At 41.8% G+C, this 27,758-nt stretch overlaps 1 protein-coding gene across 3 annotated transcripts in view; it reads left to right on the forward strand.

Moving 5' to 3' along the window:
- nfixb (nuclear factor I/Xb) overlaps positions 1 to 27,758 on the forward strand; it is a 231,448-nt gene that overhangs the window by 29,868 nt on the left and 173,822 nt on the right. For all 3 annotated transcript variants that reach the window (XM_052131251.1, XM_052131263.1, XM_052131252.1), the window contains exon 2: positions 22,477 to 22,560. In XM_052131251.1, coding sequence (XP_051987211.1) covers positions 22,477 to 22,560 — 84 coding nt within the window. The remainder of the gene's footprint in view (positions 1 to 22,476; positions 22,561 to 27,758) is intronic.

The raw sequence follows: 27,758 nt of genomic DNA on the forward strand, positions 1-27,758 counted from the left end.
ACAAGTTTAAAATGAGTTTTCTTAAAGGGACAGTTCACCCAAAAATGAAAATGCTCTCATCATTTACTCCCCATCATGCCATCCCAGATGTGAGTGACTATCTTTCTTCAGTAGAACACAATCAAAGATTTTTAGAGGAATTTCTCAGCTCTGTAGGTCCATATAATGCAAGTGAATGGTGACCAGACCTTTGTAGCTCCTAAAATAACATAAAGGAAACATAGAAGTAATCCATAAGACTCCAGTGTTTAAATCGGTTTCTTCAGAAGTATAATAGTTGTGGGTGAGAAACAGATGAAAATTTAAGTCACATTTGACTCTAAATCTTCACTTTCACTTTTACATCTGAACATCACATGTGGTGCCTGTTTAGTTTCACTTTCACATTATTTCCTTTAAGTAATTTTTTCTCTGAATCTCCACTTTAACTTTCACATCTGAATGTGAAAGGAAAAATGACTTAAATATCCTTCTGTTAATCACCCATATCTATATCGCTTCAAAAGACATGGATTTAACCACTGGAGTCTGATGGATTACTTTTATGTTTCCTTTATGTGGTTTTTGGAGCTACAAATGTCTGATCACATTCACTTGCATTGTGAGGACCTACAGAGCTGACATTTTTTCTAAAAATCTCCATTTGTGTTTTGCAGAAGTAAGAATGTCATACACAACTGATGGCATGAGGGTGAGTCAATAATTAGAGAATTAAAATTTTTGGGTGTACTGTCCCTTTAAATGAAAACAACCATGTAATTTCAACTATAATTATTAATGCTTCACATAGATGGACTCTACCTAAATCAAGTAGACACAACAATTTAACGTGCCAAAATAATTCAAATGATGACATGTTAGCGATATGCTTGCTTGTGGCAGGAACTGTTAGCATGATAAATGCATGTGGGAAGCAGTTTTGAGTGCAACGTAGTCACTATGCCACGTTTAGCACAGCAATTGCTCAATGGATAAAGCAATATAAAATGCATTGGTCATCATCAACACATGAGGCTCATGCTTCACTCTCTATCATGATGGTAACTCCCAAAACTAACATAGCAGAAATTCTTCTAAATCTCAACATTTAACACGTCTCCCCTTAATATCCTTCTTGCACAAAGACACATAAAATAAAATTTTATTTAAACATTTACTCTCCTTGTCGAGTCACACGCAACGCATGCTGGGAATTGGAAATTCTGTGCCCAGCTTCAAGCAGTCAACCAAGCAAAAAGTTTTAATGTTGTCCCAACAGAAATTGATTAAGTAAAGATGACAAGACATGTTTTTTAGATGAATCAACTCAACTTAGTTAAATTAAGTTCCTTTGGTCACATGAGTTTTTTGAGTAATATTAACATGGGAGGATTAGGTAAAACTGACTATGGTGAAAGTTATTATTATTATTATTCTTTTTTTTTGAGTGAATGCCCTTGTAGTGAATTTCTTTGTGTTTTACCTTTCATTTAATATTTTAAATATTTCATAACACTATATAGATTTAGTGGCTCCACAGGCACTGTAGTGATTGTTGCTGTTACAGTTGATACCTGTATTTATTTTCTGTATCTGATTTTGAGGAAAAACTGAGCTTCTACATTGAACATGAAGAAATTACCGCCCCTGAAAATCATTTCAAGGGCTAAATTTTCCCCTTAATATAAAAGTTAATTTCCGAAACTGGTTGAATGTCATTAGATAACAAAATATCATGCCAGATGGCATCTGCAAACAAATGATGCTGCACTGTATTAGCGTGCATTTTATTATTTTGCTTGTATAAAGATATCTTTTTTTCAAACTTTCCCAATCAAAAACACAATCACTTTTAAATAATAAACATAAAAGTAATAATAACAATTAATGACATATCCATCAGCTAGGCCGATATTTGACCTTTTCGAGATTATCGGCACCTGGTGATAACGTGACCATTTGGACATTTAACAAAAGCCGTACCTTTGTGGATGAAGCACTGCTGGTTTTAAAATATTTGAGTGAATTCTGACCAAATATTGCATAAAAAATATTACACATAAACCAGTAATTAATGACTTGATAAAAGAGATACAAATGTTATTATATAAATAAATAGATAAATAAAAAGGTCAAAAATAAAATTTTAAAAGCATTTGGACAATTTTCTTTGCCATCTCATTTGCAAATGTTATGGTGAAGTGCTGCTGCAACACTGCAATTTATTTATTTAAGATTATAAATATCTTTTTAATTAAATTGAGATTATTAGTATGTTAATTATAGGATTCAGGAGAAAAAGATTTAACTTGAAGAAGATAAAATGAAAATAGGATCAAGACACGTTGCAGGCCTGATTCAAACCTGGGTCCCAGTGAGCCAACAGCTCTCTATATGTCAAGAGCATGTGTATTACTGCACCACAGCTCCCACACGTGCAACTATTTAGACTGGAAAAACTAAAGATCACAACACTCTTGCGTTTTACTGTTATATTGGCTGAATGTTGGGATCTTCAAGAAAGAACATCTGGTCAGTGTTATCTCAGCTCCAACCTCTACTAGCTTGGTTTTATACTTTTCACCAGACAGTCCAGAATAAGCCTGCTGATCTGAGGAGACATCAAGCGATTGGCGATCAACTAGAGCAGATTACCCAGGTGTCCTCATCTCAGAATCTAAACATTCAGCTTATTTATGCATCTGCCTTCTTTATTTTCAACTCATCGCAAACATCGTTTTCAGTTCTCTCCCACTTTGGAGTTGACTGGAATCAGAATCCAGATTACTTTTGATTGCACGGCTGATGCCATATAGGTTTGAAATTGTTGATGATTTCCAGATGGGCCTGAATATCAGCACATTAATGCGGATAATTATTTGTTTACCCGCTCTCTTAAATGGCACCGACCCAAATAGGCCACTTCAGAAGGAAATGAGGGAATCTATTCAAAGCTGACTCCACAAGGGATTATCGTCTTCTCTTAAAAAACTGCTTTTAATTAAGCTTTCAAACAACAAACAAAGATATGAAGTTAGATAGTTAAAAAAAAAGAGCTGACAGCTAGTTACGCTGTGGTTGGCCTGGAAAAGTTGCATCAATCAAAATATTTACGCTTAAAGGGATAGTTTGGCAGAATTGAAAAAAAGGATGGCCCATGTGTCATGTATTGGCGCCCCTTGTGGTGGAGGGTTGTTAGGGTTGTTGGAAATGATATGGCTGGTGGAGTTCAGGGTGTCCACTTGTCTGTGTGGGCACCTCATGCCGCCACCGGCAAGATGCCACATAGGGCAGCTGCCCATGTTGCCCATGCCTAAATCCGCCACTGTTTCTACCAAACAGACAATAAAACGTGAAAAAAATCTTTATATTGGAGGAGAGTCCAAAGCTATACAATGTGTAGGAACCAGGACAACCACCGGGTGGGCTCTTTTGTCTTGGCAAATAAGTCACCACCCAGAACACCCTAGCAACCGCATAGCAATGCCTTGGCAACCACACACACACAACAACCAGCATCGTGGGGGCAACTTCTATACATCTCTCTGACCTTAGGCCAGATGCACTAACTTACATGCAGCAGCGTTCAAAGTTTCACTGCAGTTTCCAGGTAAAATTAACAGGAGCGAGGCGTTACCACAAAGTCGCGAGAAGGATGACTGCTTATATTTTTATAAACACTTTTTTTTCACTCCGTTTCTCTCACACTGCTATGTTAGGATGTTGAAACACTTTTTCTGTAAAGCATCAATTGAAAAAAGACACATTTTAAAGCTTGTATTACAGACCCACCAACATTTACACATTTATTCCAACTTAATCAGCTTGCGCAAAGAGCTCACCTGATAGAGTGTTAGTATTTAGATTCGGAAGATTGCAGTTCGAGACCAGCCAAGCACCCAAGCTGACACGTGAGACGCAAGTGTCATAGAAGTGACACAAAATGACTCGATTGCTTCAGAAAATGTGTTTTCATTTTGCATTTTTTTTTTGGACATTATCGGTTAGATTTATGCATTGGTTAAGATTAAGGATGGTTGTTTTGTTTAACTCTTATTTGCTTTTTGGACACTACTGTTTAGATTTAGATTCAAGTTTTAAGTAGGTACTTTACTCATTAATCCTCCATCTAATACTCACCTTAAATGCATCTGATTATGACACCATTGCACTCACTTTTGGCGCCCCCTGCTGGACGTTTCTCTGGCAAACTGCAGCCAAATGAGTAATGAAGTGCGTAATTTTGTTGTTCAAAAATGTTGCTATGGTCACATAATGTTCATGAAATCAGGCTGGTTTTTACATTGGGGGGTGGGGGGGCAGTGTTGGCTTCAGTGCCAGTGTCAACAGAATTAAATGTTAAGTGCCCAAGCAGTTCTGAAAACAAACAATAAGCAGTGTGACAGGCCTCCATCCTCCTTGGCTTCATTATTACTCCTGTTTCCCACTCATTTCTGCCTCTCCCACTCCTCTAGAGATGGAGGAATGAAATATCAAATTTTTCCAGCATTTCTCCCTGAAGTGGATCTGGCAAGCATTCACACGGCATACAGTTCTGCTCTCATATATTTTATTTCCCCCACCGCTTTTAAAAAAAACAAATCCCCCTCCCTCCCTCGGCTTTGATGTGTCTACTGTGTTACCTGGGATTGTAGAGCACGAACACTTATTTAGAAATTCTGTCGAATGTCATTTTCTCTTATCTGTGTACACATAAGAGTTTGGATTTAGCATTCAGGTAAAAGAGAAAGTAGTGAAAACATTAATGACTGTGTTAATAATGGTTGTTTTTGTGTAATATTTATAACAAAAACTGAGTTGTATATGCCACGTACTATGTTTTGCCACAGTTTTCTTGTAAAATGAACACTAGAGGCACTACAACAAGTACAATGATTGATTATGACTTTATAAACACACATTTTCACACTGTTACACACATTGTGCTAAGCTATGTTATTGAAACACTTTTACTTTAACGGATCATTTGATACAAAGCGATACAGTTTACCGCTAGATAGACCCACCGACATTTCACGATTCACGTGATAAGCTTGCAGAGTAGCTCACCTAATACAGTGTTGGACTTTGGTCTTGACAGACCACGGTTTGAGCCCAGCCAAATGCGCAAGCTGACACAAGAAGAACTTATCATAGAACTAAATTAAATTATGTGTTTGCTTCAGAAATTTTCTTTTCATATTGCGTTTGCTTTTAGGACACTATCGGTTAGGTTTAGGTGTTGGTTTATGGTAAGGGTGGTTACCTCTCATTTGTTTTAGGACACTATCGGTTAGGTTTAGGTGTTGGTTTAGGATAAGGATGTTTACCTCACATTTGCTTTAGGACACTATCGGTTAGGTTTAGGTGTTGGTTTAGGATAAGGATGTTTACCTCACATTTGCTTTAGGACACTATTGGTTAGGTTTAGGCTTTGGTTTATGGTAAGGATGTTTACCTCTCATTTGCTTTAGGACACTATCGGTTAGGTTTAGGTGTAGGTTTATGGTAAGGATGTTTACCTCTCATTTGCTTTAGGACACTATCGGTTAGGTTTAGGCGTTGGCTTATGGTAAGGATGTTTACCTCTCATTTGCTTTTAGGACATTATCGGTTAGGTTTAGGTGTTGGTTTATGGTAAGGATGTTTACCTCACATTTACTTTAGGACACTATCGGTTAGGTTTAGGTGTTGGTTTAGGATAAGGATGGTTACCTCTCATTTGCTTTAGGACACTATCGGTTAGGTTTAGGTGTTGGTTTATGGTAAGGATGGTTACCTCTCATTTGCTTTAGGACACTATCGGTTAGGTTTAGGTGTTGGTTTATGGTAAGGATGTTTACCTCTCATTTGCTTTAGGACACTATCGGTTAGGTTTAGGTGTTGGTTTATGGTAAGGATGGTTACCTCTCATTTGCTTTAGGACACTATCAGTTAGGTTTAGGCGTTGGTTTATGGTAAGGATGGTTACCTCACATTTACTTTAGGACACAATCGGTTAGGTTTAGGCTTTGGTTTATGGTAAGGATGTTTACCTCTCATTTGCTTTAGGACACTATCGGTTAGGTTTAGGTGTTGGTTTATGGTAAGGATGTTTACCTCTCATTTGCTTTAGGACACTATCGGTTAGGTTTATGTGTTGGTTTATGGTATGGATGTTTACCTCTCATTTGCTTTAGGACACTATCGGTTAGGTTTAGGTGTTAGTTTATGGTAAGGATGGTTACCTCACATTTACTTTAGGACAAAATCGGTTAGGTTTAGGTTTTGGTTTAGGGTAAGGATGTTTAACTCTCATTTGCTTTAGGACACAATCGGTTAGGTTAAGGCATTGGTTTATGGTAAGGATGTTTACCTATCATTTGCTTTAGGACACAATCGGTTAGGTTAAGGCATTGGTTCATGGTAAGGATGTTTACCTCTCATTTGCTTTAGGACACTATCGGTTAGGTTTAGGCGTTGGTTTATGGTAAGGATATTTACCTCTCATTTGCTTTAGGACACAATCGGTTAGGTTTAGGTGTTGGTTTATGGTAAGGATGTTTACCTCTCATTTGCTTTAGGACACAATCGGTTAGGTTTAGGTGTTGGTTTATGGTAAGGATGTTTACCTCTCATTTGCTTTAGGACACAATCGGTTAGGTTTAGGTGTTGGTTTATGGTAAGGATGTTTACCTCTCATTTGCTTTAGGACACAATCGGTTAGGTTTAGGTGTTGGTTTATGGTAAGGATGTTTACCTCTCATTTGCTTTAGGACACAATCGGTTAGGTGTAGGTGTTGGTTTATGGTAAGGATGTTTACCTCTCATTTGCTTTAGGACACAATCGGTTAGGTTTAGGTGTTGGTTTATGGTAAGGATGTTTACCTATCATTTGCTTTAGGACACAATCGGTTAGGTTTAGGTGTTGGTTTATGGTAAGGATGTTTACCTATCATTTGCTTTAGGACACAATCAGTTAGGTTTAGGTTCAGGCATTGGTTTATGGTATGGATGTTTACCTATCATTTGCTTTAGGACACAATCGTTTAGGTTTAGGTGTTGGTTTATGGTAAGGATGTTTACCTCTCATTTGCTTTAGGACACTATCGGTTAGGTTTAGGTGTTGGTTTATGGTAAGGATGTTTACCTCTCATTTGCTTTAGGACACAATCGGTTAGGTTTAGGTGTTGGTTTATGGTAAGGATGTTTACCTATCATTTGCTTTAGGACACTATCGGTTAGGTTTAGGTGTTGGTTTATGGTAAGGATGGTTACCTCTCATTTGCTTTAGGACACTATCAGTTAGGTTTAGGCGTTGGTTTATGGTAAGGATGGTTACCTCACATTTACTTTAGGACACAATCGGTTAGGTTTAGGCTTTGGTTTATGGTAAGGATGTTTACCTCTCATTTGCTTTAGGACACTATCGGTTAGGTTTAGGTGTTGGTTTATGGTAAGGATGTTTACCTCTCATTTGCTTTAGGACACTATCGGTTAGGTTTATGTGTTGGTTTATGGTATGGATGTTTACCTCTCATTTGCTTTAGGACACTATCGGTTAGGTTTAGGTGTTAGTTTATGGTAAGGATGGTTACCTCACATTTACTTTAGGACAAAATCGGTTAGGTTTAGGTTTTGGTTTAGGGTAAGGATGTTTAACTCTCATTTGCTTTAGGACACAATCGGTTAGGTTAAGGCATTGGTTTATGGTAAGGATGTTTACCTATCATTTGCTTTAGGACACAATCGGTTAGGTTAAGGCATTGGTTCATGGTAAGGATGTTTACCTCTCATTTGCTTTAGGACACTATCGGTTAGGTTTAGGCGTTGGTTTATGGTAAGGATATTTACCTCTCATTTGCTTTAGGACACAATCGGTTAGGTTTAGGTGTTGGTTTATGGTAAGGATGTTTACCTCTCATTTGCTTTAGGACACAATCGGTTAGGTTTAGGTGTTGGTTTATGGTAAGGATGTTTACCTCTCATTTGCTTTAGGACACAATCGGTTAGGTTTAGGTGTTGGTTTATGGTAAGGATGTTTACCTCTCATTTGCTTTAGGACACAATCGGTTAGGTTTAGGTGTTGGTTTATGGTAAGGATGTTTACCTCTCATTTGCTTTAGGACACAATCGGTTAGGTGTAGGTGTTGGTTTATGGTAAGGATGTTTACCTCTCATTTGCTTTAGGACACAATCGGTTAGGTTTAGGTGTTGGTTTATGGTAAGGATGTTTACCTATCATTTGCTTTAGGACACAATCGGTTAGGTTTAGGTGTTGGTTTATGGTAAGGATGTTTACCTATCATTTGCTTTAGGACACAATCAGTTAGGTTTAGGTTCAGGCATTGGTTTATGGTATGGATGTTTACCTATCATTTGCTTTAGGACACAATCGTTTAGGTTTAGGTGTTGGTTTATGGTAAGGATGTTTACCTCTCATTTGCTTTAGGACACTATCGGTTAGGTTTAGGTGTTGGTTTATGGTAAGGATGTTTACCTATCATTTGCTTTAGGACACAATCAGTTAGGTTAAGGCGTTGGTTTATGGTAAGGATGTTTACCTCTCATTTGCTTTTAGGACACAGTCGGTTAGGTTTAGGTGATGGTTTATGGTAAGGATGGTTACCTCTCATTTGCTTTAGGACACAATCGGTTAGGTTTAGGTGTTGGTTTATGGTAAGGATGGTTACCTCTCATTTGCTTTAGGACACAATCGGTTAGGTTTAGGTTTAGGCGTTGGTTTATGGTAAGGATGGTTACCTCTCATTTGCTTTAGGACACTATCGGTTAGGTTTAGGTGTTGGTTTATGGTAAGGATGGTTACCTCTCATTTGCTTTAGGACACCATCGGTTAGGTTTAGGTGATGGTTTATGGTAAGGATGGTTACCTCTCATTTGCTTTAGGACACTATCGGTTAGGTTTAGGTGTTTGTTTATGGTAAGGATAGTTACCTCTCATTTGCTTTTAGGACACTATCGGTTAGGTTTAGGCATTGGTTTATGGTAAGGATGTTTACCTCTCATTTTCTTTTCGGACACTATCGGTTAGGTTTAGGTGTTGGTTTATGGTAAGGATGGTTACCTCTCATTTGCTTTAGGACACTATCGGATAGGTTTAGGTGTTGGTTTATGGTAAGGATGTTTACCTATCATTTTCTTTTCGGACACTATCGGTTAGGTTTATGTGTTGGTGTAGGATAAGGATTGTTACCTCACATTTGCTTTTAGGACACTATTGGTTAGGTTTAGGTGTTGGTTTTGGGTAAGGATGGTTACCTCTGATTTGCTTTTAGGATACTATCAGTTAGGTTAAGGCGTTGGTTTATGGTAAGGATGGTTACCTCTTATTTGGTTTTAGGACACTATTGGTTAGGTTTAGGTGTTGGTTTATGGTAAGGATGTTTACCTCTCATTTTCTTTTCGGACACTATCGGTTAGGTTTAGGTGTTGGTTTAGGATAACGTTTGGTTACATATGTAACCTCCTTTCCCCGAGGGAGGGAACGACACGTTGTGTTGGAGAAGCGACACTAGGGGTCTCTCTTGAGCGCCGATATCCACCTCTGATCTATGAAAAAAGGCCAATGAGAGTTGGCAGCCAGTATTTGCATGTCCCGCCCCCGGACATACGGGTATTTAAGCGGCGCAAATACGGGAGTTCATTCAGGATTTTTCTGAGGAGCCGGAAATGGTCCGGCCACAACAGTGGCTCGGTTCAGTGACATGGCAGAGGAAAGACACAATGTGTCGTTCCCTCCCTCTGGGAACGGAGGTTACATACGTAACCAAACGTTCCCCTTCTGTCGCTCTCTCCACGTTGTGTCGGAGAAGCGACACTAGGGGACCCATTCCAATCTTGCCATGTGCTGAACCGTGATGCGTGAACTGCCGATACAGAGGCGGGCAGGGATTCATCCAGTGCCACGCATCGTCTGTACCCGGCTGCACGTACCCTTCCCCAATGCCCCATACAAACATCGGGATCCTTCTAGTTACCCTGGGAGGGGAACAAGGTGATGTTTGCCAACATGGGAACGGGCCAGCCTGGCTGGGCCTCTTTTCTCTCTATGTTTCTCGCATAGAGCAATTACGGCCGGGGCCCTTACACGCATATAGGGAAGGGGGTCTTACCAGACCCTGCGGAGACCACACCTGCCCTTTTTCTTGGGGAGGAAAAGTGGTAGACACGTCACACGGCCGTCTTAGGGCTCGTGTGGAAAGTATGGTGTGGTGGTAGATCCCAGCCTCGAAGGGGGGAGTTGCTACAGCACGGCGACCGGGGCAGCTGTAACTGCCTAAGGGAGACACGGGGGTCCGCTCGTAAGGGGACAGAACCGTGGAAATACGCACAGGGGGCGTCCGCGCAGGAGGCCTTCTATTTTACCTGTGGAGCACCTATACCAGTACAGGGTAGCCATCAGGATACCCACAGTGGCTTGGGTCGGCGAGTTCCTCCACTGAACCGCGGACCCGGAGGGCTGGGGTGGAATCGACCAGGGTCCCGACTCGGAGTGGGGCGCCCTGGGAAGAAGGGGCACTACTTTACCTTGACGTCAGGAAAAGGGCGCGGGACGCAAGCGATCCACCCGGCCGGTCAGTCTACGTGTTACCGAGTTCTACGGGCTCGGACCTGAGAAAACACGAGACGTAACCGACTCAACGCGGAGGTTGTAAAACCTCGCGAAGGTGTTGGGTGTTGCCCAACCCGCGGCTCTACAGATGTCTGCTAGGGAGGTGCCCTTGGCCAGTGCCCACGAGGATGCAACACCCCTTGTTGAGTGAGCTCGGACCCGTAAGGGTAGGGGCACGGCCTGGGTGTGATAAGCCAGTGTGATGGCGTCGACAACCCAGTGGGCGAGCCTCTGTTTGGAGACGGCATTCCCTTTCTGCCGTCCCCCAAAGCAGACAAAGAGCTGCTCAGAGCGTCTGGTGCTCTGTGTGCGGTCCAGGTAAATGCGCAGGGCGCGCACTGGACACAGCAACGAAAGGGCTGGGTCTGCCTCCTGCCGGGGCAGCGCTTTCAGGTTCACTACCTGATCTTGGAATGGTGTGGTAGGAACCTTGGGCACATAGCCTGGTCGCGGTCTTAGGATCACACTTTTCTTATCTGCCGGACCGAACTCCAGGCAAGTGTCGCTGACAGAGAACACTTGCAGGTCCCCGACCCTCTTAATGGAGGCGAGCGCGATCAGCAGGGCCGTCTTAAGCGAGAGGGCCCTGAGTCCATCTGATTCAAGCGGCTCGAAGGGAGGTCTCTGGAGTCCTGCCAAGACTACCGAGAGATCCCAGGAGGGAACTAGGCCTGGCCGGGAGGGATTCAACCTCTGGGCGCCTCTCAGGAACCTGAGGATCAGGTCGTGCTTACCCAAAGACTTGCCATCTACAGGATCGTGGTGGGCGGCGATAGCGGCAACATACACCTTGAGGGTGGACGGGGACAGCCTCCTGTCCAGCCTCTCCTGTAGGAACAGAAGCACTGACCTAATCATGCATCTCTGCGGGTCTTCGGCTCGGGAAGAACACCAATCTGCGAACAAGCGCCACTTTTTGAACGGGAGTTTTAACAAGGCCCGATTGAAAACTCGCCGGTCCAGGATTGGTCGTAAGCCGCCGCCTTTCTTGGGTACAATGAAGTAAGGGCTGTAGAAACCCTTCCTCATTTCGGTTGGAGGGACGGCGCTACCGCGCCCTTGGCTAAGAGGGGTGGGAGCCGGGCAAACTGAATTGCGTAACCGAGTCGAATGGTCCGGTGCAGCCAGCGTGATGCATTGGGGAGCGAAAGCCACGCTTCCCAGCTCTGCGCTAGGGGCACCAAAGGGACGAGTATTTTGGACGTACCCGGCAGGGCCTCGCAGCGGGGCGGAACAGGTAATGCAGCGTCGGGCGGCTTCGTTGCGGCCCGAGGCTGAGGTGCTGAGAATAGACTCAAAGCACTTACCTTGCTCACGCGCACCGGCAGGGGCGGGTTCATGACTGAGGAGGAGGTCTGATGCTGGCGTCCTCTGGACTCGTCTGAACCGGCCGGCCGGGGGACAGTCGTGGGCAGGCGGAAGGCGGGATCGCCGCGTCCGGTGTACCGGGACTGTCGTAATCTGAAAGCAGATTGCCGTGAGAACGGCATTTGTGGGCCAGGTGACCCAGAGGCAAAGGAAATAGCTCTGTTAATGAGAATGTGGGTACCACAGCCCCCGTCAGGGGGTGTGGAAACATGAAAAAACAAAGGATTCTCTTCCCGGCCCTCCACCGGGGGATGGAGCGGTCTTACCACCTCTGGAGCTAACATCTTCGGCTCTGGGTCGGCTGTCTCAGGAACGCTTGGGAGCCTTCCGGGTCCTGGAGGGGTTCGTGAGACAGGGGGCGTGCGCTGCCTGCGGGGTGCTCGACGCTGGGGCTGAGAGCTGGGCCCGGGTTGAGGCGGAGCAGGAGCTGGTTTCTTCGCAGGGTGACGCCCTCGGCGGGCAGACGGGGCAGGGCCCGTAGCGGCAGGTCTGCGGCGGGGCATCATGTGAGAGATGGCCTCCGTCTGCTTCTCCACCGCGGAGAACTGTTGGGCGAAGTCCTCGACGGTGTCGCCGAAAAGGCCAATCTGGGAGGCAGGTGCATCCAGGAAGCGGTTCTTATCAGCCTCACGCATCTCGACCAGATTGAGCCAAAGATGGCGTTCCTGGACCACTAGGGTGGCCATCGCCTGTCCGAGTGCCTGCGCTGTGGCCTTCGTCACTCTCAAGGCGAGGTCGGTCGCTGAGCGCAGTTCCTGCAGCACATCAGGATCAGGTCCACCCCGTGCATGTTGAGTGCTTTGGCCTGGTGGACTTGCAGGAGGGCCATTGCATGCAGGGCGGAGGCAGCGCGTCCAGCCGCACTGTAGGCCTTCGCGTTGAGCGAGGATGTTGTCCTACAGGGCTTGGATGGGAGTACGGGGCGGCCCCACCAGGCGGTAGGGCTACCGGGGCATAGATGGTACGCAACTGCCCTATCGACCTGGGGAATCGTCCCATATCCGTGGCGCTCTCCGCTGTCGAGGGTGGTGAGAGTGGAGCGGGTGGCACCTAGACGAGCGGAGAGCGGGGCTCTCCACGTAGACGTCAGCTCATCATGCACCTCCGGGAAGAAAGGAACCTGGGGGATGCGAGGCCGCGAACGGCGCGCTGCCCCCAGGAACCAATCATCCAACCGTGAAGGCTGTGGGGAGGATGGAGGGTTCCAATCCAACCCCACGCTCATGGCGGCCCGGGCAAGCATGTCGGACATCTGAGCGTCGGCCTCAGCCTGGGCCTGCTGGCCCGAAGGCGGCAGTCCAGGGGAATCCTCGGCATCAGACGCCGCACTCTCCGATGCAGCGGCGAGCTCATCTGCTTCGGACTCGGGAGGATAGACAGCCAGGCCGTGAGGCGAAGCTGCTATCGCCCATGGCGTAGACGGAAACCATCGAGCGTGTCGGGGAACGGGAGGTTCGCGGGGGTTACCGGCGAAACTGCACCCGCTGCCGCCCCAAATCGCCCCAGCGCCAATCGCACCGTCCTCAATCCCGTAGGAAGAAGGAGCAATGCGGGTGCAGCTGGGGTGGCTTGCTTTCTGTTGAAAGCAAGCCGCGACCGCAACGTGGTCATGGTCATGTTCTCGCAGTGAGAACATGAACCATCCACAAACGCCGCCTCGGTGTGATCGCGGCCCAAACACACGAGACAGCGCCTGTGGCCGTCTGAAGCGGAAAGCACTCTACCGCATCCAGGAACGACACAGGGGCGGAAAGGCATCTTGAAAAGACGGCGTCCTTAAAGGGCGTTCAGCGCCGCTGTGTTTGCTCTTTTAGAGAAATTACTCTTTTAATAGAAATTTACTCTTTTAATACACAGTGTGTGTGTGTGTGTCTGCGCTGTCGAAGCGCTCAGGGGCAACAATGCACACCGTGCAATGTGAAGGAGAAAGCCGCTGTTGTGCGCCGTCAAGGTCCAACAGCATGCAGATCGTCAGAGGAAACAGGAACGTTTATAGTGGTGTGTAACTCGCAGCAAACTGCAGACAGACCATCGGCTCCGAAGAAATTTTCTGAATGAACTCTCGTATTTGCGCCGCTTAAATACCTGTATGTCCGGGGGCGGGACATGCAAATACTGGCTGCCAACTCTCATTGGCCTTTTTTCATAGATCAGAGGTGGATATCGGCGCTCAAGAGAGACCCCTAGTGTCGCTTCTCCGACACAACGTGGAGAGAGCGACAGAAGGGGAAGGATGGTTACCTCACATTTGCTTTTCGGACACTATCGGTTAGGTTTAGGTGTTGGTTTATGGTAAGGATGTTTACCTCTCATTTGCTTTTAGGACATTATCGGTTGGGTTTAGGTGTTGGTTTAGGGTAAGGATGGTTACCTCTCATTTGCTTTTAGGACACTATCGGTTAGGTTTAGATTAAAGTTTAGGTTATGGAGGTACGATTTACTGATTTAATCCTCCATCTAATATTCACATAAAAATTCTTGTCTGATTACATCACTATTTCACTCACTTTTGGCGTATCCCGCTGGACATTTCACTGGGAATCTGCTGTGAAACGTGTAATGAAGCATGTAATTTTGTTGCAATTTTGCAACGGTCATGTAATTTTATGGGATCAGGCAAAATATTTCAGGATTTAATTTATATGAATTTTTAAGGAAAAATATTTATTTATAGATGCCATAACTGGTCATTGTTTAATAAACATTTTGCTATATTGCAGTTCAATTTAGACTTCTGATTGCTGACAAATCTGAGCACAGTTTGAGATATTGTTGAGATATCTTCTGAAACTCTGAAACTAAAGTCTCCATTTAATCTAAGATATTAAAGAATTAAAGAAGATAAAGTATCTGGTGATCAATGTTCATATTGTTCAATTGAACACTCTGATTTTTGAGCAAAGACTTATATTTGCATATCTGTGGCATATCTGACCACAGTTTATGATATTTTTTTAGATATCTTTGGAAATGTCGGGTTATTAGGATCCTTTTCACCAAGGAGAAAAATCTGAGAAGCAGGAGATTATAAAAGTCTCCATTTGCTCTCCATATAATCTCATAGATGTCTAGGAGAAAATAAATTAGAATATTAAAGAGATCTCATTTGTGATTTTACTTTCATATGGTTTCCTATGTATATCTGCCAAATCAAGAGACGCATATCTTATATCTCTCACATTCTAGCAAATGTTTATTATGAATCTTCATACAAGGGCAGCTTTGAGATCCCCAGTCAGCAAACATAAAACACAACAGGCCCATAACTTTCTATCAGTGGACAGTTTGAATATGGCTTCTCATTGCTTTCCTGCAAATATGTTTCTGTTGATACTCAAGAGTTAATTAAGAAAGGCCTAGGGACTGGTTTCGCTCAGGGCTGGCCATATGGATAGGACATATGCTGCGTATATATAGAAAAGGGGTGGCATATTTAATTGATACCATGCTCTATAAACATCCACAGTGATGGAAAAGGGGGACAGTTCTACAGGGAACTAAATCAAACAATCAGTGGAGACTCAAACAAACCATGCTACTTTAAAGTGTCAAAGCAAACCAGGTGGAAGAGAGAGAGGACTTCAATCATCATCTTTGTTTACGGCTACCCTGCCTATCTGTCCTTAAAAACACTTTTACAAACTAACAAAGGCTGACGGACATAATTATAGAGTGTATTTGCTTATATGACGAATTGCATTACTGACATAAAGTACAATATGACAGAGAAAAAGCTATAAACAATACTGTGCATCTGTGTAAAGGGCAACGTTTACTTCGGTTTTCAGATTGACAAAATGTTTTGTCATTGGCACAGTATGCGCGACTGTCCACGTGCAGTCCAGATTTTCTAGACAAGGCTAGGATAAACGTCTTGTGCACAGTCTGGCGCTCTAGGCCTTTCAAAGTATCCACCTTTTTCCTGAACGCTAAAGTGCTCCATGATTCATAACAGAAGTGTTTTTGTTTTCCGGTCTAAAGTGTTTTCACTCTCATCGATGTCTGTTTTTTTGCAGATAATGAGATGTTTAGAGTATTAAATATGTAAAAATTTCACAAAAAAAAAAAACCCATATTGCTTCATATTGCTGATACTTTACACAGTCGTGAGTGCCGTCTTTTGACAGCGACTCACCTGAGTAGTTATATAACTTGAAGCAATGGCCCATGGTTAGTTACATTGATATCATTAACTACATTGAGATGTTCTGGCAGCCAACAACTGCACAAGTTGAACTATATTTTAGTCCAACAAACTCTTAAAAATGCTCTTGTTGTCAATCTGGATCGCTCGTTTCAGTAGTCTTTGCTTTGCTTCTTATGGAGACTGGAACCAGAAAACATTCCAGCGGAAATCAGAATCATCATGGCACCACCCAGTGGTTGTTCAGGAAACGCTTTTGAGCGCAAGCCCGTATATACACAATCGACACATGCACACTATGTCTGATTTGTGACATTCTTTAGGACAGTCAACAACAGGCATATGTGCAGACAACGCGAACAGGCACGGTTTGTCTGCGTGTCTAGAAATATTGGGCTGTGAGTAAATTGTGTGCATGTCGACATTTGCGTCATGTGTATGCGCAAGATATAGCGTTGTTTGGCCTACACGTGGAAAGTCAGCATCTGTGTGCGTCGTCTACGCATGTGTCTCCTGTTGACTGAAGGCAGTCGTAGTATGCATACGGCGAACACATACAGTATATATGGGCTTGCGCACCAATGAGTACCCACAGTTATCCTGATCAACCACTGGGCGGCGCCATGATGATTCTGATTGCCGCTGGAATGTATTCTGGTTCAGGTCTTCGTAAGAAGCAATATAAAAACTTTCTAAATGAGCGATCCAAAACAACACCCATTTTAAGTGTTCGTTGGATGTCGAATGTGTCCATTCGTAAGTAAAATGATTGATTTATTATTTAACAGCTTAGCGCTTGACCTTGGGACAAATGTAACGGCACATGGAAAAACAAAGTATACCCTACCATTAAGTGACAAATTGTGCTCTTGATTCTCTGTCGACCACAAGCCCATACAGATGTGTATAACACATGCACACTATGACCACTTTGTGATACTTTTTTTTAGCGCAATCAATGCCATGGGCATACAACACGTGAAGATGTGGACTATCTGTGTGTCTAACGGCACGTGGAAAATCGAAAAAGCTTACTTTGGCCTTGAGTATTAAACTTTGGCACATAATTTGTCCCGCACAGTTTCTGCTACTTGAATGATGAATGTGTTTGGTTTGTTGCGGAGAGATGTGCGATTACTTTGCTGAGCGATCAAACTTGCGGTTTTGCATGCCGGATGAAAAAATATCAGAAACTTACATTGAAGTTGGGACCCAAGGTATGTCTAGGGGCGAGAATATCAAAGACTTGGGAGTGGACGTTTTTGAATAAAGTCAGTTGCCACCTAGCAACCACTCAGAGCACCCTAGCAACCGCATACAATCCCAGTGTATCTATATGAATTCTGAAAAAAATTTACAGTTTGATTGAATTAGATCTTAGTTTTGATTAGACAGTTTGTTTAGTCAGGCCCATCGACTTATGGATTTGTTGAGAGAGAAAGAGAGAGAGAGAGAGAGAGAGAGAGAGATGCAATCTTTCATTGCTGTGAATATGAATAGCCGGTGTTGCAGCCACATTATGGTTAGCCAGCGTCTGGGATCTATTATAGTATTGCGTGTGTGTGGATGTGTGTATACGCACACACATCTATGCGTCTGTTATTTTAGTACAGCATGTATTTTTATAAGAGTGCATTTTAGAGACACATTTAATCCGTGGAATGTGTGTGCCAAAGTTTGCTCAGATTTGAACAGCATTGAAATAAAGTATGTATATATAATTCCTAAAGACAGCTGGAATTCTCTTTGCTTCTTTTCAGGGTTGAACCGTGTGTCTTCAGAAGTATTTTAATGTAGCCAAGTGGAGAAAGTTCATGTAATTTGACTCTAGTCATAAATTGGACATGGCCCCTTTAAGAGTTTTGCGACACCCAGTTTCTCTCGTGTTAGAGACGTGAGAAGATACGTTGAGCATGAGAGCGCCCAGTTTTGTTCATCGTTTAAAATGTGATATTTTCCCAAATAATTCTGGACCAATGAACAAAATCGTGAGCTCTCTTGCCCAATACCAATTCTCGGGTCTCTAACACGTGAAAGTGCTGGAAAGCGGGTGTGGCAAAATTCTTAAAGGGGCCATGTCCAGTTTATGACTAGAGTTAAATTACATGAACTTTCTCCACTTGGCTACATTAAAAAAGACAAAAACTACTAATGAGATCTCTGTAGTATCTCAGTTGTTTCTCACATAGATGGCAATAAGATAAAATGGAGAGCAAATGAGAGTTTTGATAGAGTCTCCTTCTCCTGAGAAGCTGCTTCCTGTAATCGCACGTGTCTGCTGTTGAGTTTCAGAAGAGATCTTAGAAATGTCTTCCGGGGGCCTGGGTTGCTCAGCGAGTATTGACGCTGACTACCACTCTAGGAGTCGTGAGTTCCAACCAAATTGGCCCGGTTGCTAGGGAGGGTAGAGTCACATGGGGTAACCTCCTCATGGTCGCTATAATGTGTGGTTCTCGCTCTCTGTGGGGCACATGGTGAGTTGTGCGTGGATCCCGCAGAAAATAGCGTGGGCCTCACATGCGCTACGTCTCCGCGGTAACGCGCTCAACAAGCCATGTTATGAGATGCTCGGATTGACGTCTCGGACGCGGATGCAACTGAGATTCTTCCTCCGCCACCCGGATTGAGTCACTACGTCACCATGAGGACTTAGAGCCAATTGGGCATTCCAAATTGGGGAGAAAAGGGGAGAATAAATTAATTAATTTATTAAAATAAAATGTCTATCAAAGTCTGCAATCAAAAGTCTGAGATCTCAATTTGAACTCCATTAAGTCTCCTGAGCTCTGAAAGAGCCATGTAATTTTCATTTTAAATTAATTTGATATTTGCATATGAGTTAATCAAACAATGATCCAGCCCTCCTGCCCCATAATGCCGTCGTGTGAACAGACTTTGCTTTTGCCCCCCAGCTTTGCTGTGTGATTTAACATTATCCCACTAATGGATAAACTGGAATGGGGCTCATTCAGTTCTGCAGACCCAGTCAGTGTTTCCCCCAGCATACAAATGAACCTGGATGAATGGACACAACACTCTAAGAAAATCTAACCACCTTGGCGGCAGTGTAGGGAGAAAGAGTCGCTGTGTGAGCGGTTTGTGCTAAATAAGTCACGGACATACTGGGAAGTCAGTCATTGTGAATGGGAACCAGTTTGGAGAGTCTGGTCTTACTGTGCACAGCACGTCGAGTTGCATTGAGCTCAGTATGAAACCTGCTGAGTCTGATTACAGGCCACATGGAGATGTACATAGCACATGAACGGCGCAAAGTTTGATCAGAATTGTTGTGTTTAGTATAGATATTATGTTTAGTCAAGATATTTTCTGAAGAAAATGTAAGTGCTGATTGCCCATGCAAAACTTGCCTCAATGATGCTAGGGTGTTATGACAGTTTGTCAAGGCATTATGCAATGGCTAAGGTGTTCTGAATGCTTTTTAGCAAAAGAGCCTATTTCCAAGTTTCTATGATGTTCTTGTCTTTAGATGTGTCTGTAGAATTTCTCCACCCCATATTTTTTTCCCATCGGATTAAAATTGTAGGCATAAGAAAAATAATAGCACAACTCTCCCCAAGTCATAGGATTTTATACATTATTTATGTCCAATTGCCTGTGCAAAACCTACCTCCATGATGCTAGGGTCTTCTAGGTGGTTGCCAGGGCTTTGGCATATGGTTGCTTAGGTGTTCTAAGTGGTTATTAGCATGTTGCTATGCAGTTGCTTGGATGTTGTGGGTGGTTGCCAGGGTGTTGCTACAGTTTATGGTTACATAGGAGTTCTAAGGGGTGTCACTATGTTACTATGTGGTTGCTAGGGTGTTGAGAGTGGTTGTTAGGGCATTGTTAAATGGTTGCTTACTGTAAGTATTCTGAATGGTTGTTAGCACATTGCTATGCTGTTGCTAGGGTGTTGTTTGTGGTTGCCAGGGTGTTGCCACAGTATATGGCTGCTTAGGAGTTCTTAGGGGTTGTCAATGTGTTGCTATGTGGTTGCTAGGGCATTGTGGGTAGTTTCCAGGGCATTGTCACATGGTTATTTAGGCGTTCTAAGTGGTTGTTAGTGTATTGCTATGCTGTTGCTAGGGTGTTGTTGGTGGTTGCCAGGGTGTTGCCACAGTATATGGCTGCATAGGAGTTCTTAGGGGTTGTCAGTGTGTTGCAATGTGGTTGCTAGGGTGTTGTGGGGGGTTTCCAGGGCATTGTCACATGGTTCTTTATGCGTTCTAAGTGGTTGTTAGTGTATTGCTTTGCGGTTGCTAGGGTGTTGCTATATGTTTGCATAGGAATTCTAAGGGGTTGTTAGTGTATTGCTATGTGGTTGCTAGGGTGTTGTGGATGGTTGTCAGGGCATTATTAAATGGTTGCTTACTGTAGGTATTCTGAATGGTTGTTAGCACATTGCTATGCTGTTGCGGGTGGTTGCCATGTGTTGCTATATGGTTGCTTTAGGTGTTCTAAATTGTTGTTAGTGTGTTGCTATATGGTTGCTGGGGTGTTCTGTTTGATTGCCAGGGGATTGCTACATAGCTCTCGGTGTGTTGCTATGTGGTTGCTTAGGTTTTCTAAGGTTGTTAGGTGTGGAGTGGTGGTGGCGAAGTGGGCTAAAGCACTAAACTGTTAAGCAGAAGGTTGTCGGTTCGATCCCCACAGCCATCACCATTGTGTCCTTGAGCAAGGCACTTAACTCCAGGTTGCTCTGGTGGGATTGTCCCTGTAATAAGTGCTCTGTAAGTCGCTTTGAATAAAAGTGTCTACCAAATACATAAATGTAAAATGTAAATGTTCTGAATGTTTGTTAGCGCATTGCTATGTGGTTGCTATAGTGTTGTGGGTGGTTGCCAGGTGTTGCTAAATTGTTGCTTAGCGGTTCTAAGTTGTTATTAGTGTGTTTCTATGTGGTTGCTTTGTTGTTTTATTTGGTTGCCAGGGTGTTGCTATATGGTTGCTTAGGGGTTCTAAGGGGTTGTTCAGTGTGTTACTAATTGGTTGCTTGGGTGTTGTGGGTGGTTGTCAGGGCATTGCTAAATGGTTTCTTACTGTAGGTATTCTAAATGGTTGTTAGTATGTTGCTATGCTGTTGCTAGGGTGTTGTGGGTGGTTGCCAGGTGTTGCTATATGTTTGTTTAGGTGTTCTAAGTGGTTGTTAGTGTGTTGCTATGTGGTTGCTATGGTGTTCTGCTTTGTTTCTAGGGCGTTGCTACATGGTTGCTTGGGCTTTGCTAAATGGTTGTTTAGGTGTTCTAAGTGGTTCTCAGTGTGTTGCTATGTGGTTGCTAGGGTGTTGTGGGTGGTTGTTCTGGCATTTCTAAATGGTTGTTTAGGTGTTCTGAATGGTTGTTAATGCATTGCTATGTGATTGCTATAGTGTTGTACAATCAGTTAAATCTGTATAAATTCTGTCATGAAATTAAATGGTTAAAACACGGTTAAAGCGCATACATACATGAACAAGTTCACAGGACATTATAGTCCCTGATGTGAACATAAAATGTAATATGAGAAGCACATTTGTGAAGCTCAGTTAAGACAGTTACTACACTAAAATAATGAACAAACAAATCTGCTCTAAAAGTGATGCTTGCTCTTATTAAATGCATGCACAATTGGCTGAAATTATGCACCGTTTTTTTGCGCTTTACACTAAAGTAATGATTTATGTATGCAGTCATGAAATCAGATCTACTCAAAAACTTAACACAAAAGAGATGCACAATACCAGGTGTAAATGATGATGGCGCCAGTTAATACGCATCTAATGCGTATATTAATGCCAGGGAATAAACAGGGCTCATGCACAGCAGGAATGTGAGAGACAAAGAGTGAAGTCAAAACTGATACACCAGGTTAAAATGTTTTACTTGTTTCTTTTTTTATCAAAATGACAGACAGGATTTGGAATTATTCATCAATGTTTCAAAGATCGGTCAAATAATTGGTTGTTAAGTGATTGTTTGTGCCCCACACTAAATAATGACCCTGAGATGCCACTGCTTGGGAACGTTCTTCAGTGTAAGTCTATGGGATTTTATCATCATAGGCATAAAACGTGTAAATCTGATCACTTAGAAAGGAATTAGCTCTCCTCTCCTCAGTGAGGCACGTGATTTGAGGTATCATTCATTCATGTCCATAGTATGTTACTGTATGAGTTACGTGTCGAAATGTAGGGGTCCTTGGCCTGAAAATGGATGGAATGGAAGACACCTGTCCCAAATGGTGAAGGTTCTTTGTTAATTTAAAGGTGCTGCAAATACATTGAAGAATCTTTTCTTTAAGAGTGAATGGCTGAATCTAAAGTATCAACAGTATTCTAATCACAATGTTCATGTTTACAATCAATAAACACATTTACTGTTGTATTATTTTTCAGGCCACAGAACCGTTTCTGGTGAATGAAGACCCATCCAGAGGTCATGGGATTCCAGAATGCTTCGTAGTATCTGACTCCTATAGGGTATGCCTCCATATTACTGCATTATTGCTTAAGCATTGTTACTGCTATTGTTGATATACATTTCAAGTCACTAGCCATTATTCACTGCAACTGCAAAACATAACCATTTATTATTTCCATATGCACATATGCATTGTAAAAAGCTGGAAAAAAAACAATATATATATATATCAGAAAGTAAGTCACACATAATTCCACCGGAGCGGTGTTTTCTTGTGGGAAATGAAAATTATAACATGCATACTTCTTTAAAATGAAAAGTGTACACGAGGGTATAGAAAGCTGAAAGAAGCAGAGCTTTTAAAATTCCACCCAGCGAGATCGCTGGATTTACGATGATGGGAGTGATATAAAATGGCAATAAAAATAGAAGAGTGGGACTCAGGGATGGAGCGATGGGAAGGGGAGTCAGTGGATGACTGAAAATGAGACTGTTAATGAGCTGGGAGCTGCTTTCTACTCCTCGTTTCCAGCGGATCGCTTTTGCCAGTGTTTTGGAAAAAATGTGAGTTGCTCCAGCAAAGTCACAGGGTGCAGGAGACATTTGCAGAAATGGAGGGAAAATGATTAAACATGATTGGTGGAAAGTTGAAAAGGGGGTGAGGTGTAAAATATTTCAGTGTTGGATATCAGAAATATGTCTTGCTGTGTTGTCCCTGAGGTTAATTTAGAGGAAAAACTGAGGGCCTGTACTATTTTTCTTTTTTTCTTCTTCTTTATTTTGTGTAGAAACCAGGATATTCATTGCTCAAACTGATAAAACAGCTTTTGTCATGACATCAGTGTCATTAGGGCGGCCGTGTCTCAGGTGGTAGAGCGGGTTGGTCACTAATCGCAGTGTTGGCGGTTTGATTCCCGGCCCACATGACTCCACATGCCAAAGTGTCCTTGGGCAAGACACTGAACCGCAAGTTTTCTCCCAATGGCAGGCTAGCGCCTTGCATTTCAGCTCTGCCATCATTGGTGTGTGAGTGTGTGTGTGTGAATGGGTGAATGAGTCACAGTGTAAAGCGCTTTGAAAAGAATTTACCATTAGATTTATAGACCTAATTATTTAAATGTATTGACCTAATAGAAACTAGACTGTGGTTTTCAACTGATGGGTGGCGACTGAGATTCACCGATGCTTCGGCCAAACTTCGGTATCAGCCTCTAAAAGCCGATTGTTCTAAAACAACGGATGATCAGGGCCAATCATTTCACAAGGTGGAACTACCATTAAATCACACAAATAATTTGATACCTTGAAGGAATATTTCAAATTTGCTAAAGCTAAAGTGAAGGCTACTTCAACTAAAAATGGACAAGCTTCATTATTCAGAATTAAAGGGACAGTTCACCCAAAAATGAAGATTCTCTCATGATTTAGCCACATTTGATGCCTTCATCTGTAAAAACCATGAACAAAAGTATGCAAGTAAAAAACAATTTTACCCAGACTACACAAAATACAGTTTCATTAGTAGCGAGGATAAACATGGTTTGTGCTAACCACAATAAGTTCGTGCTGTGAATTATTGGCTGCAGAAAGCATGAGACGATCGAAATTCTTGAGACATTTAGAAACCAAAATTCAATTGTTAGTTAATTTGTTCATCCTGTGCTGTTCCAGACTGATCTTAAAGGGAATTTGGCAACAATAGATCGCTAAAATCGGTCTGTGCTTTCTGAAATTCAGACCAATGCCCAAAGCTTGAAGTGTTGAATGTATGGTCACGTGTGAGCTCGTTTCCAGGTGAAATGTCCACAGAGTGGCGCCAAATGCGAGTTGCACTTTTAGGTGCATGCTTTTGAACTGAATTGGCAATTGTCAATAACTCTACAAAATGAGATTGATTTCAGGGTACATGAACATTCGGAAGCAACATGTCGATTTCGTAATCGCATTGGCATTTAATGGTCATATTACTAAATATGAATGTTTTTATTTGAAGTGCATTTTTGTTTTGTTTTATATGATAAACAATTTTGGCACTGTGTCGAGTCATCCCTTGATGTCCAATATTAAAGCAGGGACTTGAAGCAAAACCAGTTGAGAACCACTGAACTAGACCACATGTAACACTAATAACAACAATAAGCACTCAATATATAAACCTTAAAGTAAACCTTTCACATGCTTCGCAGTAAACTATGTGCAGTTGTTTTGTTCCTGTAGCTGAACTGGTGGAGCATTGCAACACCAGCAACAACTGTAGCAAAACCAAAGTCATGGGTTTGATTCCCAGGAACACATAGACTGGTTGAATGTGTGTCTTGAATACATTGTAAGTCACTTTGGATAAAAGGTCTGCCAAATGAATACAATGAAACATTAATGTACTGCTCTGTGTACAGTATGACCACCCGCTCCTGATTTAGTCCTAGCATGTGGTTCTGTCATGTGTTAGATTAGTACACTTGTACCCACTCAAACCACTAAATGTGGGCCACATCTTTAGAGGTGCTATGTGCATTACCACGTTTGTATGAAGTGTTTTCAGTTTAGGGAAAACCTTGTCTCACTTCATGGCTTTGAACTGGTTTTGTGGCATTTTGTTACAACTCAGATCAGGATCTCGGGGTGGCTAAGGGTAGAGAATTCGGGGAAGTTCCCTAAACATTGAATCCATCTACTTTCATGCACTTGTAATAAGTTTAGTAGCCTCAAAAGAACCAAGTTACTAAAAGAAAAACATACACTCCTCATTTGGTAACATTATGTGTCTGTGAGTGGTTGACATGAAGGTACAGTGACAAACAGAGTCCAACAGAGTGACAAACTATTCTATAAGCTTTAAGGCCATTTGTGGCAAAATGTTGATTACCACAAAAATCGAGGTTACATTGAGGCACTTACAATGGAAGTGAATGGGGATTTGTTTTTGGAGGGTTTAAACAGAAATGTGAAGCTTCTAAATTTAAAAAAGCACTTGCTTTAATTTTTCTGTTTAAATTTGTGTATTATTTGAGCTGTAAAGTTGTTTAAATCGTCGTTTTTACGGTCATATTAGGATTTTTGGATTTACAGTTTTCCGTCGTCATGGCAACAAAGTTGTAAATTGAATATATCGCTGCACAGAAATGGTTAGTAAGTGATTTTATCACACTAAAATCATGTTGACATGCATATTGTTTATGTCTTGTGGCAATACTTTTGAAACAGTGAGTATTTTAATGTTTATAGTTTGGCTCCCATTCACTTCCATTGTAAGTGCCTCCCTGGAACCTCATTTTTCCTTTTTGTTTTTAAAAAAAGGAGCTCCGAGTCTAAATAAATTTTTGTGCTAATCAACATTATGCCACAAATGCTGTTGATTGAGTTTAACTTGCATTAAACCCAGAATATTCCTTTAAAAGATTAGGTCTCCCTAGTTTCTTGATGTAGGGCCGAAGTAAAATTTGTCAATATTCTTCACGAATAAACTGGCTCAGAATGACACAAGAGTGAGTGAAAAGTAAGTATTAAAAATAAATACATTTAAGCCTAAAATCCTGATGTTTGATGATTTCAAAGATCTTGAAAACTATCATTAGATATGCTATTTGTCAGCTATATACACATGACATGTCAGGGGTTATATAAGGTAAACGGCGGTTATCTTAAGACAAATGATGATTCACGCAGGTATGTGTTTCCTGTGTGGTCGTCCTGCGCTCTACTGTTCCCCAGTTTCCTCCCTTCTCCAGCTCTCTGGTTCCCCTGGCAGAGGGCTGTAATTGGCCGCACAGTGCCGAGATCTCTTTGTTTCTCCTGCAGTGGCTTGCGGTGGAGCTGCACAGGCAGTCGGGGCTCATAAATCTCCCGGCCTCCGGTGGCACATCCAGTCTTCGGCTCCACTCCTACTCAATGACTTCAACCCCACCAGAAATCCCCACCCAAGGACGTGCTCCAAAACGTTATACCTCCACTCTTGCCGTCTGCTCTTTCCTTAATGCTCACCCCTTTCATGTTTTAGAAAGCACATTCATTTAGAAGTTTGAAACAGGACAGCGCTACCACCACTGTGTGTGCATGTTGTAGTCCAGATTATCCGTTTGTCCTTTACAGTTCATTTACTAATAACGACATGCGACAGTCATTTAAAGACATAATTAAATATATTTATATATTTTACTTATATTTTTCAAAAAGCACAATTCTTCACATAGTTTGTTTATAAAATGATATAAAAGTAAAAAGTATCTGAATAAACTTGCACAAATGAAATGACACTAACAAAAGTAATTTTAAAGGACAGATCAAGTAGAAATACTGTAGCTTTTCACTTTTTTACTGTACTATACTACAGTATACAGTTTTATTCTGTTCTGTACTACTCTTTATTACACTACAATATACTGTTTTATTATATTATATACAATACTATATTATTCTATACTACACTATACTATACTCTTCTATTCTATACAATACTACACTATATTATAATATACTGTTATATATTATACTATACCATGCTATGCTATACTATACTACACTATAGTACAGTTTACTGTTTCATTCTATAATATACTATGCTATACTTTTTTTCCCATTGTGTGCTATACTATACTATTTCATCCTATTCCATATAATACTATACAATACTATATCATTTTATTCCATTCTATACAATACCATATTATACTATACTGTTTCATTCTATTCTATATAGTACTATACTATGCTATACTACACTATACTACACTATACTACAGTATACTATACTATATTATACTATAAAAAATATCAGGCTTCCTAAAATGTGCTTCTTGTAATAACATCTAAATTAGCTTGTTTTATTCTAAATACATTTTAATTTTACTGAATTAACCTGACTAAATAAGGTTACCTAATGAAAGTACATTTTGAAGGACAGATCGGGTAGAAACAGCTGAATATATTTACTTTTAATTGTTTATATTATACTATAAAAATATTAGGCAACCTAAAATGTGTAAATCTAAATTAACTAGTTTTATTCATGTTAAAAGTACAAATTAATATATCTGAATAAACTTGATCAAATTAAATGATACTAACAAAAGTCATTTTAAGGGACAGATCAAATAGAAATAGCTGCATATTTATGTAAAATGTGCTTAATGTGGTAACATCCAAATTAACTTTTTTTTATTAAAAGAATATTTAATATGACTGAAGCAACCTCACTAAAATAGTTTACACTGACAAAAGTACAGTTTCAGGTAGAAATAGCTTCATATTTCCATCTTTT

The sequence above is a fragment of the Xyrauchen texanus genome, chromosome 8 (assembly GCF_025860055.1).
Source record: "Xyrauchen texanus isolate HMW12.3.18 chromosome 8, RBS_HiC_50CHRs, whole genome shotgun sequence".
NCBI lineage: Eukaryota > Metazoa > Chordata > Actinopteri > Cypriniformes > Catostomidae > Xyrauchen > Xyrauchen texanus.